Raw genomic sequence first — 17,091 nt, 5'->3', positions numbered from 1 at the left:
TAACCAATATTGTTTAGTTCTAACATCACAATAATATAGTACAGGATGTGGACCAACGGGCACAGTAATTCTGTGTGACATTGTTTTAAAAATGGCCCAATATAAAAAGCAAGTAAATTTCGCGGAAGTGTTGAAGCAATTGAGAAACCAAAGGCCTTTTCTGGTCAGTACTGTGGACCACTACGTCTTTGCTCACCGTGTAGTTGTGGAGTATTTTAGACAAAAAAAGAAGCCTTAGCCTTTTTCATTTAGAATTATGAGTGTGATTTATTTGTGTATAATTTAATGGTAACATTAGTTCAGTACTGTCTATGTAAACCTTAAATTTTGGTGAGACACATTTTACTTATGTTTTCAAAATACTACAGGGTTATTCACGTAAGCTGACGAGCCTGACCAGGTAAAAATGCAACCCAAAAGGCAATTCACAAAGCAATCTCGATCCCTATTACATTATCCAGCATTATCATAATTCAAATAAAACATAGACAGCTTTTAAGGGCAGCCAAATGAATGTCAAGTTTTAACAGAAATATACCTCTCTCAACAAAGTATGATTTAATAAGAATAATAAGAGATTAAAATCACAAAAGTATTGAAGCAACTGGGTAAAAATCACCAAGGTGGCAAATTACAAGTTTGGTTTTATGATGAAAAAACTTGGAAGCTATGATTATGAAAATTAGCTTAAATCGTCACTAAACTTGTGTATAAATAATTTTTAAATTGGGCAAGCACAAAACACATTAATTTTTTTCTAATTTGTTTTTTTAAAAAAGCCATCGCAAAAAATCGTCATTTCGAGAACTTTCTTTTTCTAGCATTAGCTTTTTTCTTCGGCGCAAATTAGCGCAAATAAGACGAACTATCTTTTTTTAGTAAATTTTTCGGCCTTGTTTTGGTATTTTCAGCCTCGTGGTGCCATATTGCTATGATAAAAACAACAAGTATAATATCTTGTTGAAAATTGTGTAAACACAACATAAACAATAAATTTATTGAGAATTTGCAATAGCAGATATCACTCCAGGAATGAAACAGTCATCCTGGGAACATCATTATCATTTTGAGAACATGGCCTCATGTCCGGGAATGCTCCCAAAATGACCGTTCACGAAATGACGTTTTCAACTAAACGCTGTTTTTTTTTGACGGCAGCCATTTTCGACGTTGTCTGACATGGTTAGTGTAAAATATTTCAGGTTATTGTTTTAATGTTGTAATCTAAAAGGAATTTTTTCAATATTCGAAACTTAAAAACGCATTCCCGGAATGATGACCTATTGATGTACGCTCTGTAAATAGTGAATTGAAAGGTACTTATCACTTAATTATAATTAATTTGGCAAAAAACACTTATGACGGCCGGTTATAATATCATCTCCTACCACAAACTGCGGCTAGCACCTAAAGGCTGTGTTCATTATAAATTCTTTTCAGCTAGTTACAACTGCGTTCACTGAAATGATGCATACTTTGTCGGACAAAATATTTAAGTATATTTCTATTTAAATTAATTAGATTTTTTGAATAATAGTTAAAAAAATTAGATGTTAAATAAAATTGGCCGCTGATAAGTAGTGGAAATTGTTAAATATCGTTTATTTTATGGGAATTCCTGGTGTATGTTTCTAAGGATCGATCCTTGGGACGCGTTCTCGAAATGACTTTCCATACATATACCTTGAAATAATATTAAATATTATTTACTTTTGAAGTATATTGTATGATGTACAGTTAAAACAAATAAATTTTCGTATTTAGTAATGTTCACTTGTGCAATAAAATGGTAATTTTTGTAATTTATTTGCTGGCGAAGCAAATTTGCCACCTTGGTGATTTTGAGCCAACTAAGAAACCAAAGGCCTTGTCTGGTCAGTACTGCGGACAACTATGTCTTCGCTCACCATGTAGTAGTGGAGTATTTTAGACAAGAAAAGAAGCATTAATTAGTATAATTTAGTGGTAACATTAGTTCAGTAGGGTCCTAGATCTTAAATTTTAGTGATGTTCTCAAAATACATCTATGTATTATGTATTTCAAAATTTTACTACATCTAGATTACGTCTAAAATTAACGTATTGTGGTATTATGATGAATCAAAACCAATTATTTTGTCGTCGTCTAACAAATGCCAACGCCCTGTGAAAACATTTATCACTTAGCTTTGCAAACAAATAAACAGTGTAATTAAATGGTTAATTAGTTTTTGATTAAAGAAGAGGTGAATTTATTTTTAGATTAAAATTGTTATGCTCTCAGCCCTCTTCTTAATAAGGAACTGCAAAAACTTAAGATGAAAAAGTGGTAGGTATCAGGAAAGTGTTTTTTTTTTATCTGGAGTGGCAAGTGCAGTGAATCTACATGGGACGTAAAATGACGTTTGTAAATAATTTTGGAGGTGATTCACGAATGAGAATAAAGGTTTACATTAATTTATATTTATTATTAAGTATTTGATAAACTTTCAATAAAACGAGAGCGTAATAATTTCCTTTTTTTCAACATAAAAAGTCCTTACTGCAGATATTAAAAAATCAGTAAATCATATGATTTCTTAAGAATATACCTGAACGCATATCGTAAATACGATCTGAATCAGTTGGCCATAAATCAAATAAATTCAAATAAAAATATCACCTATGAAAAAATTTCGCAATCTGCAATGCTTCTTATCTAAACGAAAATACTTGGTGATTTGGCTAACCTCAAAAAATCTACCCTTAACTAGCGCCATCTCACAGTGAAATGTTTGATTTAGTTTTTTTATAATTACCACAAAATTATAGCTTTTATCCATTTTGAACGCGTTCGGAGATTGCTGAGAATTTGAAAATAACTGTTGTTATTTTCTCCACATGCAACACACTATTTGATAATGATACATGTCTGTTCTTATTTATTATCTACAGCAACTCTAAGACCCTTGTCACCATTAATTTGGCTTCAAGAAAATTTATTTTGCGTCAAAATGACAAAAATACAAAATAGAAAGTGTTAACCTAACAAAATAAACATGTTATGTGATTGTGATTGGATAATAGCAATTCAAATTAGATTTTTCTTTTCCATTTCGCTAACAGATGGAGTTGGTTAAGGGTAAATTTTTGTCGATTAGCGGAATCAATTATTGCTCCATTGAAAATCTGAGCTTTGTTACGGCCGTAATAATAAGCGAAGCGCGGTTCAGATTTAGTAGGCCATAACCTGGCTTGAAGGGCACCGATAAGATCTGATAAGTTGATCTTTTCCTAATCCCCTTATTTTACGTTAGTAATGGATGAGAACAAATAAGAATTATTTTCAAACGACAGAAGAATAAAAATTGCTCCAAAAGACTCCTTTTAAAAACTGAGAAAGACAGAACAACTGCCGTTATTTTGGTATTCATCAAAAATACATAATTTCCTATTAATATTTTTCTAGTGGCAAATAAATAATACCTGATGATAAAAAGATTGGCATATGTACACATCGCGTTGACACAATTGTTTATTTTTTTAACGGTGAGTCAAACGTTAAGATAAAATATCTCGTGAAAATTAATCAATCTTGAAAGATTGTCCAGAACTGCAACAATATGTGGTTATACGTGTGTTATATTTTAACAAGGACATTTATTCTAGCTGAAGTAATTACATTAATTAAAAACGACAATGTTAAGGCGCGTACAGACTACGCGAACCGAGCATGTAATGTAATGCTCGTCGCAAAATTGGTGCCACGAACAGCCGACGAACCGAGCACACAACGAACAGCTATACTCTGTCCACTGATGATAGATTGCGCGCTTTTTTACAGACACAGAGACGAGTGTCTACACTTTATAACATTTGCTATATCATTAATACTCGAAGAATAAATAATTCCAACAACAGTTTATAACAATTATTGAAAATACCTGTACTGAAACTTCATTTAGAGTCACAGCTGTAATTCTGTAAACAACATCATAGGCATAGGATAACTACTGGCTGGATGGAGAGTTTTGTATTTTTCAGTGCGTTATGTTTTTAAGTGATTTTTTTTATAATCGTCTCAGTTCAGTTCGATAGTTCCGAGGTTGCGTGTCATTACAGCTACATTATACAGGGTCGCTAAAAAGTATGGATTCAGCTAAATATTTTCAGAACGGTTTAGCAGAACGCATTGAAATTTGGCACACAGGTAGAAGTGTTTAAATTTTATCATCTGATAGTTTTTTCAATTTTCTAACGTCATTTATTTTGAAGATGCAAAACTAACTTGGTTTTTTTTAAATGGCACGGGGGATTTAAATGTAATATTTTTGAAAAGAGTATTTTTTGTGAATTCAGTGAAGTAACACATGCCCACATCGCCGCCATTTTGAAAATTTTTTTTTGCTTAAAAATTATGTATTTCGCGTTTAAACTTTTTATCTTTTTTATTAAAATGTATCTGTTTCAGTTAAATGTCTTACTTCTACACTTATACTTTTATTAAGTTTTTGGCCAAAGTGCAGGCGGCAAAGAATTAACAATGGCTAAAAAAACATTCCAAAGGTCAAATTTTTTCAAATTTTATTAATTCGATAATTTTTTTATAAAGTTTCGAGTAAATTGAGATATGCATGTGCTACATCACTGGATTCACAAAAAAATATTCTTTTTAACGATGTTAAATTTGACCTCTCGTGCCATGTAAAAAAAATCAAGTTGGCATTGTATCTTCAAAATAAAAGATGTTATAAAATTGAAAAAAATATCAGCCTATAGAATTTAAACACTTCTAGCTGTGTGCCAAACTTCAACGAGCTCTGCTAAACCGTTTTGAAAATATTTAGCTGTATCGATACTTTTGAGCGACCTGTATGTGATAAGAGTGATAACGAAAAACCGTTAGCTTTAATTCTGTGTAGTGATGTAATAAGAATTATGTGGAATCTGATGAAAAAAGAGAAAAAGGCTCGACGAACTTCATAAAGATTTAAAGTTCCAACATATTAGCGGACAGCATAAAATATTTAATAGAATGTCTCCCACAGACGGTGAGAATTTACTAACCAAAATAGGACCCGAAAATCTCCAAAAAGAATACGCGTTTTCGATGTGCAATCTCAATTTAAGGCAGGTAAGTATTAACGCAAATATTGTTAGTTCAGAAATTTGTTTAACGAATTAAAAGTACCTACAACAATGAAGAAATATTTTTTCCTTTACCATTTTACAGGTAAACTTTTGTAATGACAATTTGTCAGTAGAAAACGTTTTTGCACCACCGGTCATTTTCACGTGTTTACCGATTTCATGAACATGTTTACTTATCAAAAGACGGTAAGTAATCAAATAAGAAATTATTGTTTAGATTCGGCATCGCGTGCAGAGCAATGTGCCATAAACTAGTATGAAAAATGTAAAAAATGCCTTCTTTAGAAAAATCAAACAATTTAATAAATTAAAAAGAAAATGGTATCTATTTATTAATAGTTCCGATGATGCAAAATAGTATATTATATATTGAGGGAGAGAAATGCGAGAGGGCGAAGCCCGAGGGCTACAAAGCACCGAGGGAAAAATGAGCATTCTCTCCAGAAGTATATATACTATTTTTTTCACGCTAGGGAGTAGAAACAGCACAAAAATCTCAAATTTTAAGAATAAAAAAATGATGACAAATGAGTTGTCATCTTTCCATGAATTTAATGGAATTAGTAGTTGCCTTGACAACACAATTAGATTTTTGTCACAACAGTCAAAAAAAATGAAAACTCCCATTAGATTTTTGTCACAACTGTCAAAAAAATGAAAACTCCCTAGGGAGCAAATATTTGCTCCCTAGGGAGAAAATGCTCTACTTCTGTCACGATGTTGACATCCGAAAAGTTGATTTCTACTCCCGATCGTGAAAAAATATTATTAAGCATCACGGGTGCTTGTCCGTCAGAATAACTGGATGCCCATTTTGGGGCCGATTTCTAATTTTACCTGAAAAGGTAGGAGCGGAGTTGCTGTTGATCATAACATTTATTCATTAATTTGTTAGGCTGTCTTACAAATATGGTGATCCATACATTTTATTAAATACATACCATAACTTACTACACTTTTTAAATAAATTACAAGGAAGCGTTCGTCTGATTTGGACGGCGAAGCTGTGAACCTCGAAAGAGCGCATGCGCGCTGCGAACGGTTCGCAGTGCTCCGCTGACTGTCGGTTTTCTGACGAACACAAAGCCATTCACAAACCCATCTCGACAAAGGGAGCTGACCACAGTCATAAACTCATAAATCTAATCTCCAACAATTTCAGTTACCATTAGTTTTTGTCCCTTATTTAAACGGTCTTGATTGACAAATGAAACACTGTAGTTTTTTATGCATTTCATTTATGCTGAACAAAATAAATAGGTTATTATTTTTGAAAGCAACTCTTTACAGTAACTAATAAATGAGTTTCACATTTTCTAAAATAATGCGAATTGTGTCAATTTGTTGTAAAAATGCATAAATCGACATGGAGCATGCCATCAGCTTCGCAAATCAATCCGATGTTTAAGTCAATTATTTTTATATTACTACACATTAATTCCCACATACATCAAAGTCATCAAACGTGCGTGTTCAGCCAATCAGGGCGCTTGCTTTCATCCAATCAAAAATGTTTATCGCGGATAAATCGTCTTCCTAGTCTGTCTTCTGTCAAAAGCGAATAAAATTGCATGTTACGCCTGTCAGATTCTCAAATTGTTTTTAATAACTGTAAGTATTATAAATAAATAATTAACGTTAAAGTTTGTATTCTGGAATTAATCTTGTCAAAAATAACGCGACCTAATTTTTTAAATCTGATTAAAAAATTAGGTCTTGTTACTTTACCTTCGATTATAATTTAATTTTTTAAAACTACACTGACCGGCACAAAAAACGACTCACTTCGCGACTCACTTTGAATTTTAAGTAATTCATTGTCTTAGATTTTTTTTTTGGTATCATGTTGTATTGGTAGGTGCTATTTAAGTTATTCTTTGCCAAAGAATATCCGACAAACAAAACATTAAACACAGGAAATAAGATTTTAATGAAAAATGATAAAAGTTATTTTTTAGAAAAAAAATTTGTTATAAAAAATTGTCAAAATTTGAACAGTATTTTGAATTAGTATCTCGTATTGTCAGATTAAAAATTTTAACACGTAAAACAACCGACAAAAACACAACATGGAAGTAGCGCAAACTTTTCAATAATTTATTTAAACAAAACAATTCAGTTGCCATGGTGACCATAGCACTCCCCATCTTTGAAAATATCCCAATTTAACATAAAAGAATAAGTACAAATATAATTTCAAGATTATTTATTAAAGAAATCATAATGAGTCGCTTTTTGTGCCGGTGAGTGTATAATTTGTTTTGTTTTTTTTTGAGGACACGGAGTCTATTTTCGGTACCAAAACTAAAAAACAACCAACATTCTACCTACTTTCTCCGAAGATGTGCAGTTATGGCTTTGCCTTTTTTTTAATTTTACGATGGGTTTACACCCCTCTGTCGTATACAAGCAATGAGGCTGTTATTTTTTTTTTTTTTAATAATCGTCAGCTCAGTTCACTTCAATATTTCCGAGAGTGCGTATCATAATGTCCGATAACGAAAAAGCGTTAGCTTTAATTCTCTGTAGTGGCGCAATGATAGTTATGTGCAATATGATTAAGAAAGAGAAGAAGCGGCGACGTTGGTGGCGAACCGAACTCTACAGAAAACGCGTCGATAATGAACTTATACGAGATTTAAAGTTTCAACATGTCAGTGGACATTATAAAAATTTCACAAGAATGTCTCCTACAGACTTTGACAAATTATTAACAATGATAGGACCGAAAATCTCGAAAAAAGATACTCGTTTTCGTTTTTTTTTAAATAGTCTTTGTCTTTGGGGTCCCACAAGACACTAAGACTTTTATAACTCTCTACTAAGAGCACTGCACATTCATCCGAAATATTTTCCATGTTTTAACGGCACGAATTCGAGATTCTTGGTTGTAGGTTCGCGGGAGAATGAAAATTTTATTTTGAAAGCACATTTTAGCGACGAATCCCTTCCTTGTAACCTCCTACCTTTTCAGGTAAAATTAGAAATCCGCCCCAAAACGGGCATCCATCTAAACAACAATTTGTTCTTTGAACTACCGTCTTTTGATTGGTAAACATGTCGTTCATGAAATCGGTAAACATGTGAAAATGACCGGTAGTGCAAACACGTTCTTTAAATTAAAAAAATATTTGCTACTGAAATTGTAATTTTGTGTAACACAATATGGGTATTTAAGACAAATTGTCATTACAAATGTTTACCTGTAAAATGGTAAAGAATTTTTTTTTTCATTTCTGGAATAAATAATTATCTTTATTAGGTACCTTAATGTTTTTTTTTATACTTCGATACGTGCTCACAAATTTAACGGTCTATTCTTGTAATGGACTGTTTTGATATTCTGAGTTTCAATTAAAATTTAAAACATTGCATCTTCATTGTTGTAGGTACTTTTCATTTGTTAAACAAATTTCTGAAGTAACAATATTTGGATGAATACTTACCTGCCTCGAATTGAGATGGCACATCGAAAAGGCGCGTCTTTTCCGCACTAGGCTACCTGGTCGTGTTGTTGGATACCTGTTTTTAGCACCAAGTGAGAGATTAAATACCAAGAAAACGACTCATTTCCAGAAATTGAATTTTGCCGACAGGAAAAAGATTCCATATACATACATACCTAATTATTATCAGTGCATCACCACACGGTTTTTCGTTATCAAACATAATGTAGCTGTAATGACACGCAACCTCGGAACTATCGAACTGAATTTAGACGATTAAAAAAAAAATCACTTCCAAAACATAACGCACTGTAAAATATTGCACTCTCCATCCCGCCAGTAGTTTTCCTACGCCTATGATGTTGTTAACAGAATTACACCTGTGAATTTGAATGAAGTTGAATTATTTATTCTTCGAGTATTAATGATATACAAAGGTTATTTGCGCTTTTCGACTTTTTGCAGCACAGACAGTCGTCTCTGTGTCTGTGAAAAGGCGTGCGATCTATCAGTAAACGGACTATAGAAGCTGTTCGTTGCACGCTCTGTTCGTCGGCTGTTCGTGGCACCAATTTTGCGACGAGCATTACATTACATGTTACATTACATGCTCGGTTCGCGTAGTCTGTACGCGCCTTTACGTGTGTTCTCACTGATGAATCAGTGTACTCTGGGCTTTATATTTCGCGACTTGTCCATCAAAAGGGTAAAAACATTTTCACATGTGCAACAATATTTTATCTTTATTCTTATAGGATTAAATCGAACACAAATTCTACTAGACAGTTGGGTGAATGACGATTGGTTTATATCAAATAATATTTCTCAGTATCGCCCTATGACTGATATACGTTGGGAAAGTAAGTGCAGCAAGGAAAGCTGTCTTGTTAAAACTAATCTTTCATTACTTGTATTATAGGTTTCGAAAATTTAAAATTTTCAACCATTAAGTTAGAAAATAACTCAATTCTAACTTTCTCCGTGTGTCACAAAAATGAGTTGGTGTTCAAATTAACTGGTGACGGTGCGAAGAATGAAAGGTCTTTTAAAGTAAAAAAAGTAGGTACAACAGAACATATTTTTCTGTAGTTTAAATGAAAACTGATATCTTTAGTCAGGCATAAACCAGCATTTTTGCAAGTGGTCCCACTATGCGTTACATATTAGGCGAAAATCAATCGCCGGCACCTTTTCGAAGTTATTAGCTAAAATATTTAAAAATTACGAATTATGGAACCTATATGATGATAAACCAATAGAGAGTTTAAATTTTAATCCAAAATGGTTGATTATGGGTGATAACGAAACAGTTAAAATAGTGAAACGTAAGAATTTGCAATCTATCTTAAAAAAAATATATTTAAGAATTTTTTTTCATTAGACAAATTTAGATATTCTAATCACACTAGTGAAAATGGCAGCTACCTTGACATTTCAAATATTACAAAACATTTATGTATTTCCATGTTTGTCTCTGTGAATACGGATTGTTATTTAAACGTAAACGTCAGAAAACGAAACGGTTAGCGAAACAGTTACAGGATTCAACAAAGAAAATTCATTGAAAGAATGGCAGAAAACGGAAATAAAAATAGAAAATAATTTTGCAGAAAACGCAAAACTCACGTTTTCCCGCGGACGTCTGAATGGTAAAAAAGAAGGTTATTGGGCAGTCGATAATATTGCTTTTTGCAGATCTTCAATAGGTAATAAATTTTCTTTTAATTTATTTCATTTTTTTTTCTACATAATACTATTACTCATCGACCACCATCAATATCAATATATGTTTCAGAAACTTATAAGTTATAACATAAAGGTACCTTTAAACATATCGTATAACTCTGTATGTAAAGTTCTCGACACAAATTTAACGGATACAACGATTTGCGAAAAGATTGGTTATATTGGAAAATATTGTAATATAAGTTGCAGTCAAGTCCTTGGAAAATCGTATCCTAATTGCGAAACTTATCAGACACGTTTAGAAAATTCTAACTGCTCGTGTGCTTGGGGATATGAAGGAGAATTCTGCAATGAAAGTTTGTTTATGTTTAAAAAAAAATGGAAAATATTTATGTTTAATAACAATTCGTAGCTTGTGATTCTGGGCGTTGGGGGATTAACTGTAGTTCAAACTGTGGTCCCAACTGCGAAACCTGTGACAATATAAAAGGGTGTACGAAATGCAAAAAAAAGTTTTTTCAGGATTACCCAGTTTTTCTATGTAATGGTATAAACATAAAATTGCTAAAGACTTATCTTATGATTAATACTAAACATCAAAATTTTAGAAACTCTACCGGTTTTAATGCGACCACCTGATTTAACATCTATAACGGATCATTCGCTGGCGGTTCTTGTAAATATGACATATGAGCAGACAGCAAAGAAACCTGAATATTACCAGATTCAATATAAAAACGTGTGAAATGATAGTAACAATAACATTTATTGACGAAAAAAAGTTTCAGAATTATTCACAGCCAAAACAATTCCATAATAACGTCAACGTAACAGAAACAATCCGTAATTTGTCGACAACAAAGTTAGAACACCAAATAAGAATTAGATTGATTGTCCAAAATCAGTCATTTACTGATGAAGTGAAGACTTTAACAAGTCGCAGTAAGTTGCTGAAATTGTATTTTCACTTAAAATAAATAAAATGAATAATAATTAATCTTAGAAATCCTGAAAGCAACGATAAATAATACAATTATAAATTTATCGTGGAATTCACCCAGTAGTAGGGAGAATGCTGTGACCTATGTTATCGAGTACGAGGTAGGTAGAGAGATGTCTTTTACTTTGAATACTTATAATATAGGTGTTTCACGTGACTTTCCGACCCTAGTAGTTATATAGTGCTGGTTCTGGCTCACTCAAAAATCACGTTTTAGAATCATGTGTTTTGCGTGATCTCTTCAAAACGCCAGTTTCAGAATCATGTGTTTTGCGTGACCTTCAACTGTATCAGTCATGTCGCGATCAAAACGCTAGTTTTAATTTGCGTTTGTAGTTTAGTCAAAACATAGTTTTTGATTCAGAGTAAATTATCTGATCATTACATCCGTTTTGGTTCCATCAAATACATGGTTTTTGATTAATGTAAGTAAGCGGTATTTTGCGTGACCTATATTTTTCCAAACAGGTGTTGTGTGTATGTGTTCATGTACATAACATTGAGGTAGGTAATGGAGTTTCATATCTCTGTGCGTGCATTGCATTTTATAGTAAGTACTTAAATCATAAAAAATATTTTCAATCTAATTGTTGAATTCTAATAAAAGATAAAAAATTTGCATTGTTTGTGACTTGGAAAAGTGTTTTGTTTGAGGGTAGGGTATTGCGTAAGAAATAGTGGGCGTTATTTTGTTAACAAGGAGGGGATATGGAGTATTAATTAAGGAAGATTTATCGTTTGATATCAGTTTAATATCAACAGTAAGAATATTTTGCTAAAGACTTTTAATATGAGTTCATTTTTGCAAAGTGTTAATGAAGCAACTTTTTTCATGCCGTTTGTAAAATCAAGCCAGCTGGAAGTTAATAAAAAATTTCAAGTTAATCGGTTTAGTAAAGAGGATTCACAGTTTGGTAAACAAGTTGTGGTTGATTGTGGGGATTTTAAAACATCCTTACCCCAGCGTTTTACATCGCAATTCACTGAAGAGGCCATTACAACTCTCAACCAGGAGTTAAGAGACGGAAAAACAATTTTTATGATTAGTCGGGGGAACGTTGGCAAAACAACAAATATATCTTTCATTGAAGAATAAAGGTGACAACAATGAAAAATCAGAAGAAATTTGTTCAAGATCTGAAAGTAGTGAATAAGAAGAAAAATTTGTTGTTATTGTCACATATACAGTCAATAAAAAACTTAAAATATTTAATTGCAATGTATGAAATTAATAAAAAAATTCAAAGTGTTAAAATATAAATAAACTTTTATAAAAGTGAATATGTGGTGTTTTGTTTGTTTATGAGTGGGGAATAAAATTTGATTATTTTATCTTAATTAAATGACAAGAGCTATAATCACAATAGAAAAAACAATCAATAATGAAGAAAGTTAAATTTAGTGATAAAGTTATTATTCATAATTTAGATGACACTGATGACTTTCGAAAATCAGCCTGGGAAATGTATGCTAGAGATAGATTAAGATTTCAAAAACGAATTAGTGAATTAAGGAAAATTATCGATCCTGTGTTAAATAATCTATTAATGAAACAAAAAATAAAGAAAGATGTCAACAAAACACTGTGTTAAATAAGAGCCACAGCATCCGGCTGTGTTGGGTGAAATAAAAAGCGATGACAACAAAACATCACATGAAATAGGAGACACATTATCCGGTTGTGTTGTTTGATTTTTTTTTATATTTTAATAATAATTTTTAATTGAAAATTCTCTGTACTTTAGGTTACAAACAATGTAAAATAAAACAAATTTATTTTTTAAGTATATTTTTTATTTATACATAAAACTATACACTAAAACACATTTTATCTACTATTTTTTCTAATTTTTCTAATTCTACTAAATTTTGTTTTTTTTTCCTAACTAATTGTTGCTTTACCACTAAATATTTGTTCATTTTTTGAATTTTTATGTCAATTTTTTTATTCATTTTTATAATATCCTGATACATATGCTTAACTTTAGTTTCAAATTCTTGTTGAATTTGATCAACTGAAGATTTTTCATCCTCCATATAAAATGAGGAAGTCGAGGAACATGGAGACGCCTCTGGAGGTGTTGTTTTACCCTTGCCCTTGCCCTTGCCTTTACCCCTAGTTGGCGGCTGGGTGGTAAAGGCCTCCGCTTCCTCATTGTCGTCCACCTGTTCCATAAATCCAATCTGAAAATAATTAAGTTTCTATTATTAATAAAAATTACAATTTTAATAAATATAAACTTATCAATAATCGGAAAAATTTGAATAAAAAAATTACCTCTTGCAACAATGATTCGGAATCAATCAATGAAGGTAGACTAAAGTTAGTTTCTTCATCCTCCATAGGCTGTTGATAAATTTTATTATTAGTTATTAATTTAATAATAATTAAAAAATACATACCTTAATAACTTTATTTTGAAGGATGTTCACTTTTTGAGTAGACATTTTTTTTTTCGTGAAATTACCAACAGTTGAACAAATGAAAACTAGTAATTGAAATAAACAAGAATCATGATTTATATAATAAAAAAATGCAAAGTTTACAAAAAACCCCAACAATTTTTCTGCATGTGCCTTGGTCGTTTAAGTCTACCTCTAAATGGGTGGGGGCTAAGAGTGAACGAATGAAACGTCTTATGTGATAACGCGTAGATGAACAGTGGGAGAGAACGTTAATTACTCATTTGTAGCATAATTTTTTATGTTACCGCCCACAGACGTACAGAGCCATTACAGAATGATTTCTTTTGTATTTATTTTGAATGTGACCAACCCCCAATAAAAGTTGCACCAAAGAAGATGAATGCACCCTTAAATGAAGAGATTGAAGGAAAGAAAAATGTGCCAATTAACACAGGACAACATAAAATGTTTACAATTGAAAATGAATTAAATGCCGATATTGGCAAAAGTTTATTAGGAAATAATTTTGATTTTTATTTTGCTTTTATGGCTGTGTACATTTTCAATTGGATTGGATATTTATTGGTGATAACATTTTGGCACAAACTTGCAGCAAAATTTGGTGCTCTATCAGGACTTGGATTATCAATATCAAAGTGGACGTTTTTGATTCAATATTCAACAGACTGGATATTAAAAGACTACAGCTGGTTTTGTTGGCTTTTAATAATTTTAGGATTAATCGTTTGCATATTTTCATGTAAACGATATTTAAAAATAGTAAGGAACTGGGACATGCTGTCTGTTAATCAACAAATAACTTTAATTTTTAATTAAGTTTCAACCAATGTAATATTTATAAATGTCATGAATAAAATATTAAAAACAAACAATCGTTTAATTTTTTCTTGATTTTTATTCGTAATATGTATTTGTAATTTTTCACTATACAAAATTACATTTACAATATAAATTCAAACAGCAAATATATTTGAAAGGGTGGTTTAAGATCAAAAATAATAAAGGAAAAAAAGCTGCATATAGACGATTGAAATTAAATGAAACAAAATTGAAGTTAATAGAATCATAAATATAACCTCAAATTATATTTTAAAGAAAATTTTTTGAAACTTAATAGCGTTTATCTCAAAAACTATTCGTTTTATTGAAAAATGATCTATGTAAAAAAACATGCGCAAAGAAATGAAAAATCGATTTATTTAAATCAAATTTTTTTTGTATTTTCTACACCGTTCAATATTTTTTGAATTTGAGTTTTTATTTAAATTTGTGAGTTTAAGCGATGAAGTTTGATATGCAACTCGATATGGTTCTGACAACATTTAAAAAAACTACCCTTAGCTTAAATTAATTTAATTTTGAGATAAAAATTTGAAATTAAAACCACAAGTAGCATTTTTTATGGAGAATTCAAGGATTTAATTAAAAAAAATTTAAAATGTTTTTAAGTGCCCTTTTTTGGTAAAAAAACATCACTTTTTAAAGAAAAAAAATTAAAAAAGTAACAATTTAAAAACATGAATTTTTCTAAATCCAACCATCATAAACATTTTAAAAAATAAAAATGTTTTAAGTGCCAAAAAGTATAAAATTAAAGTCATTTCCGCCCGACCAAAAACGGGGGTTAAACTTTGTTACTGATGTAGGTTCTCCTAAGATATGTCTCATAGCTGGATTGAAAAGTCAGGACTCTTTTTTTTTTTTTTTTTTTAAATAGGGGTGTTATATGGTTATTTAATAATAATAACAAAGATAAAAGTATAAACATTTATTTATTTATTCTCAAATACATTATTTTCATCGCAATCATCCCAATTTTCATCATCGGGAGTGTAATTTACTTGAGGGATGACAATTTTTGGTCTCTTCTTCATTTCTTCCCATAATCTTTGCCGTTCCGCAGCACCCTCTTTCCACTTGCGGTCCATGTCTTTCATGTACTCCTCACGATGAGCCTTGTACATGTGGATCGACAAACGATGCTCCAAGCATTTATGGAAGGGGTTGTAGGGACATTGAACAATTCCTTTAAAATAATAAATATATGAAATACAGTTTTATATTAAAAAAAAAAAAACTTACCATTTTGATTATTGTAACTATCAAAATTTTGGAAATTCATGGTTGTAGTACTCGCAAGTTGACAATTATCAAAGTGTATAAAACTAAGCCAATTACTGCTATATTTATTTCAATGTCCCCACTCTTGTTACATCCCTCTTTTTGTCTCCCACCAACTTTTAAAGAAAGAAACATTTTGCTTATCTTCGGCAAAATATATCCCAATTTATTTTTACTTTAGGTAATTAACATGTTATCACCATTATTTTATTCTTTTTATCTCACTATAAATAAGAATCTTTTTTTGAATATTGACATTGTTTGTGCAGCTTCTTTATTAAACTTCAATGGAAACCGTCACACGTTTATGTAAAAGAGTCTTAAAAGTGGTACGTGAATATTTCTCAAAATTAAAAACTATAGATGAGTTAAATAAATTTCAAATTCATATAAATAATACAATCAAAATTGTTAATAAAGCAATAAAAAACAAATTGCATAAAAATAATGTTTTAGAGTCACTTCATTCTTTAGAATCTAGTTTATCATATTTAAAATATTATCGTTTAAAATTAAAAAAACTTAAACAAAATTTAATTTTGAAAACGGGAGGAAAACTTTCAACTAATTTAAATCGAAATTGCTCTAATGTAAAATGGGAAAATATTGAATCAGCTTTTAATGGAAGAATTCGTACTGGTTTTATATCAACATTAAATATAAAAGACCCTTTAATTTTTTTCAATAAAGCTTTTAAGTGTTTTTCAATTAAAATTAAAAAAATCTTAAAGGAGTCTATGATAAAAGTGAATGTTATTTTCTCCGCTTATTTCATAAAACCTCAAACTGGTGAAATTGACATAAAAAGCTTTTGCACAAAAAATGTTCCAATTGACACTTCAACTAATTTAAAACGGTGGTACAAAGAAAACGTTACCGATAAATTAATGAATAAATTAGAAGAGTTTGCAGAAAAGGATTCTGGATGGGCTCTTTATGAAGTTATAGGGCTTAAAGTAAATATTAACAGGTATGATCCATTAAAGATAGGTTTTTCAACGTTTGTAACTGTACCAAATTTTATTAAAAAAAAACATGCAGTAATTAATGTTGAAAATGATGATAATTTTTGTTTTTTATGGTCAGTTGTATCTGCTTTGTATCCTGCAAAGAAAAACGCTAATAGAATTTCTTCTTATCCACATTTTAAAGATGTGTTAAAATATCAAAATATCCAGTTTCCAATTACAATTAAAGATGTTAGAAAGTTTGAAAAACATAACAATCTTGCCATTAACTTATATTGTTTTGAGCGTTCAAAAATTTTGCCTTGTTCTTTAAGTTCACAAACACATAAAGCTG

The 17,091-nt window shown here is 30.8% G+C and overlaps 1 protein-coding gene and 1 long non-coding RNA gene across 19 annotated transcripts in view; one reads left to right on the top strand and one right to left on the bottom strand.

Moving 5' to 3' along the window:
* Nucleotides 1-17,091, top strand: part of LOC138124158 (receptor-type tyrosine-protein phosphatase S-like) — a 76,313-nt gene that overhangs the window by 20,670 nt on the left and 38,552 nt on the right. For 3 of the 18 annotated variants that reach the window (XM_069039094.1, XM_069039092.1, XM_069039103.1), the window contains 2 exons: nt 10,654-10,788; nt 10,850-10,980. The exons of 12 other annotated variants lie outside the window; for them this stretch is intronic. In XM_069039094.1, coding sequence (XP_068895195.1) covers nt 10,654-10,788; nt 10,850-10,980 — 266 coding nt within the window. Of the gene's footprint in view, nt 1-39; nt 2,204-9,197; nt 9,262-9,310; nt 9,416-9,474; nt 9,615-9,669; nt 9,881-10,653; nt 10,789-10,849; nt 10,981-17,091 lie in introns of those variants that run through there. 3 more of the 18 variants (XM_069039102.1, XM_069039101.1, XM_069039106.1) reach the window with 3 other exon arrangements.
* LOC138123744 (uncharacterized) lies at nt 15,422-16,718 on the bottom strand. Its single transcript, XR_011156903.1, has 2 exons — nt 15,751-16,718; nt 15,422-15,694 (listed from the first exon to the last, which is right to left on the bottom strand). It is a non-coding gene; the product is annotated as an uncharacterized lncRNA (long non-coding RNA).

This window comes from Tenebrio molitor, chromosome 2, assembly GCF_963966145.1.
Source record: "Tenebrio molitor chromosome 2, icTenMoli1.1, whole genome shotgun sequence".
In the NCBI taxonomy this organism is placed as follows: domain Eukaryota; kingdom Metazoa; phylum Arthropoda; class Insecta; order Coleoptera; family Tenebrionidae; genus Tenebrio; species Tenebrio molitor.
Note: the sequence above shows the minus strand (reverse complement) of the source record. Positions and strands in the feature narration are given on the sequence as shown.